The sequence below is a fragment of the Anopheles aquasalis genome, chromosome 3 (genome assembly GCF_943734665.1).
Source record: "Anopheles aquasalis chromosome 3, idAnoAquaMG_Q_19, whole genome shotgun sequence".
NCBI lineage: Eukaryota > Metazoa > Arthropoda > Insecta > Diptera > Culicidae > Anopheles > Anopheles aquasalis.
Window position 1 is genome coordinate 38,589,064 of NC_064878.1, and position 2,500 is coordinate 38,591,563.

Sequence of the window (2,500 nt, forward strand, 5' to 3'; positions counted from 1 at the left end):
AATCGGCGCTTATGTTTTTGTGTGAGAAGAACAGAACGCGAATCGTTACAAACTACATTGACTACAAACAGTGGTAAACGTTAGAAACGTCGTTCGTTAGCAACTTGTATAGAAATTTCGATCCCAAAATGACTCCAAAAATGTCCGAGGCAAACTGAAGGAGCACGTTGGCAAAATCAGGCAGACGAATGTTAAACACTAATGCGTGTACGGTTGTGTGCGTGTCTTACGGGTGTAGATAAATGATTGAAACTTGAATAGATTAAGATGCAAAAAGGTTGTTGGCGTGTTGGCGCAAGCGAAGAAATTCTAGACTAAGAGAGAGAACCTAAGGAGTGGCGGAATCAAAAAGGAATGCAGCAGCGAACCAGGGCAGAGAAGATGCCTGGCTGCATGTTGCTCCAAGGAGGGCGAGTTCTGTTGAAGCTCGTTGGACGATAAGAAATAGAGAAACGGTGAGATAGATCCAGGAAAGGGATTAAAGATAGATTGCTCAATAGAGAGAGAGAGTGAAATAGTTGAAGGAAGATAGTTGGGTGACAGGATAGTGATGATCCTCCTTGCGGAGTGACTTACACAGAGCAAAGTCCATCTTGCGCAGCGGCGACAGGAGCGATGTGTTGCTGGAGATCTGCGACGGTGACTCCGTGGTACGCTCGCTAAGGGATAGCGAGAAACTGTCGCCCTCACGTTCGGTAGCACTCGAGGAGGTGATGCTTTTGCCACTTCCGGTACCGCCCAACCCAAAGCTGGATCCGGAACCGAGTGGTAACGACATGCTCCGATCCGTCCGATTAAGACGCTGTGCATCGCGAAACGATTTCCCGGAACGACCACTTAGACCACTCGATCGGCTTTCCATGTTGATTCCACTATCAATGGACGAACGCTTCGACAATCGAGCTCCTGGAGGACTTTGACTGTTGGAAAAAAGCAGAAACCGGGCATTAATAAAGCTCTCGCCTTCCACCTCGCTTCGTACCAACCTAGAATAGACGGCACCGGGACGTAGAAAGACTCCATCGTGGCTACGATTGCTATCCGAGTTCGGCGACAATGCATTCGAGAGCATCGGATTGGAGTTGGTGTTCTCGAGCCCGTAATGCAACCCACCGGCTCCAGTTTGACTGCTGGAACATCCGCCACCACCACCACCACCACTACCACCGACCATCTGTGAACCACTCGATGAGCACGAGCCCTTCATATCACTGTACGGTGACAGAGCATTGGGTGACAGTGACTGGTTGAAAGCGGTCACTAACCCAAAGTTATCATTACTACAGCTATCGCTACCACCTTCACCGTAGCTGAAGATCTGATTCAACGTCAGAAAATGGTGCATCGATCCATCGTGCAATGAAGAACCGGATCCATGGCCACTCTGCTGCACGCTATTGTTGTTACTGTCCGCGGACTTCCCTGACTCCCCAGGGCCATCATTTGCTGTATCGGCAGCATTACTGCCATTGCTACTACTGCTACTGCTGCTGCTGCTGCTGCTGCTGCTGTTGCTGTTGCTGCCACTGTTTTCATTCAGTTTTCCCAACAGATCGACCCCAGCGAAAGCACCCACTTTGCGATCCTGATCGGTTCCCGATGAGCACGACGACTGTGGTGGTGAAGCGGATGGTGAGGAGGAGTTCGAAGAATGGTTCGATTCGGACGTGGTAGTGGCTCCCGATCCTGGTTTGCTCGGTGCCGAGGAGGATGTGATAGAGGCCAAGGTAGGAATGGAAGCGCTGGTTGGTGTTCGCTGCTGCTGCTGCTTCCGTTCCGTTTCCTGACGTTCCAGCTCACGGGCCAGCTCCGAGTGGCCATAATCGTCCGCTATCTCAACCGGACTCTTCTGAGCGTTCGTGCGCACATTGAGAGCGTTCTGGTTCCACTTGTACAGCATAATGGCCGTCTCCGTGTGACCGCGTGCACAGGCCAGCGTCTACAAAAGCAAGAAATCATTTAGATGCGAAGCAAATGGCTGAAAAGCTGCCTTGTACGACTTACCAGTGGCGTATGGCCATCCTTATCCTGACTCAACGCATCAATCTCTGCCTCCAGTATCACGTTAGAGTTTTCCGCCTTCCAGGTGAGCATCGTGCGCACCAGCTTCGCATAACCGAGTGCTGCCGCTAAATGCAGCAACGTCATACCCCGGTGCTTATCAATGAACGGACTCGGCGTCACCGAGCGCCACATCTTGGACGTAAGCGTCTCACAGTAGCTCACGAGCCGATCCTCGAAGTTGTGCTGTTTGTACATCAGCGTATCCTCGGGCTGCAAAGAAGAGAACAAGAGATTCCGGTTAAAAAAAATGGCTAGATAACCCGCCAGCGCATTCCTCACCAGTTCACCCGGTTCCACCTTGATCTGCAGCTTCTCGTCAATGGACTCGAGCCGATTCAGCAGATTGAACCGATACAGCATATCGTTCCCATTGCCCTCACACTTTGTCTCAAACTTTGGCGGCGATTTGTACTCAAAGTTGACCGCATTGGATATC

The 2,500-nt window shown here is 51.0% G+C and overlaps 1 protein-coding gene across 5 annotated transcripts in view; it reads right to left on the bottom strand.

The window, feature by feature from the left end:
* The window catches only part of LOC126579119 (uncharacterized), a 196,420-nt gene that overhangs the window by 11,266 nt on the left and 182,654 nt on the right, over window positions 1–2,500 (bottom strand). For all 5 annotated transcript variants that reach the window (XM_050242427.1, XM_050242431.1, XM_050242430.1 and 2 more), the window contains exons 10-13: window positions 2,344–2,500; window positions 2,005–2,274; window positions 987–1,939; window positions 577–920 (exon numbers count right to left, since the gene is read on the bottom strand). The exon at window positions 2,344–2,500 is cut by the window's right edge and continues 1,118 nt beyond it. In XM_050242427.1, coding sequence (XP_050098384.1) covers window positions 577–920; window positions 987–1,939; window positions 2,005–2,274; window positions 2,344–2,500 — 1,724 coding nt within the window. The remainder of the gene's footprint in view (window positions 1–576; window positions 921–986; window positions 1,940–2,004; window positions 2,275–2,343) is intronic.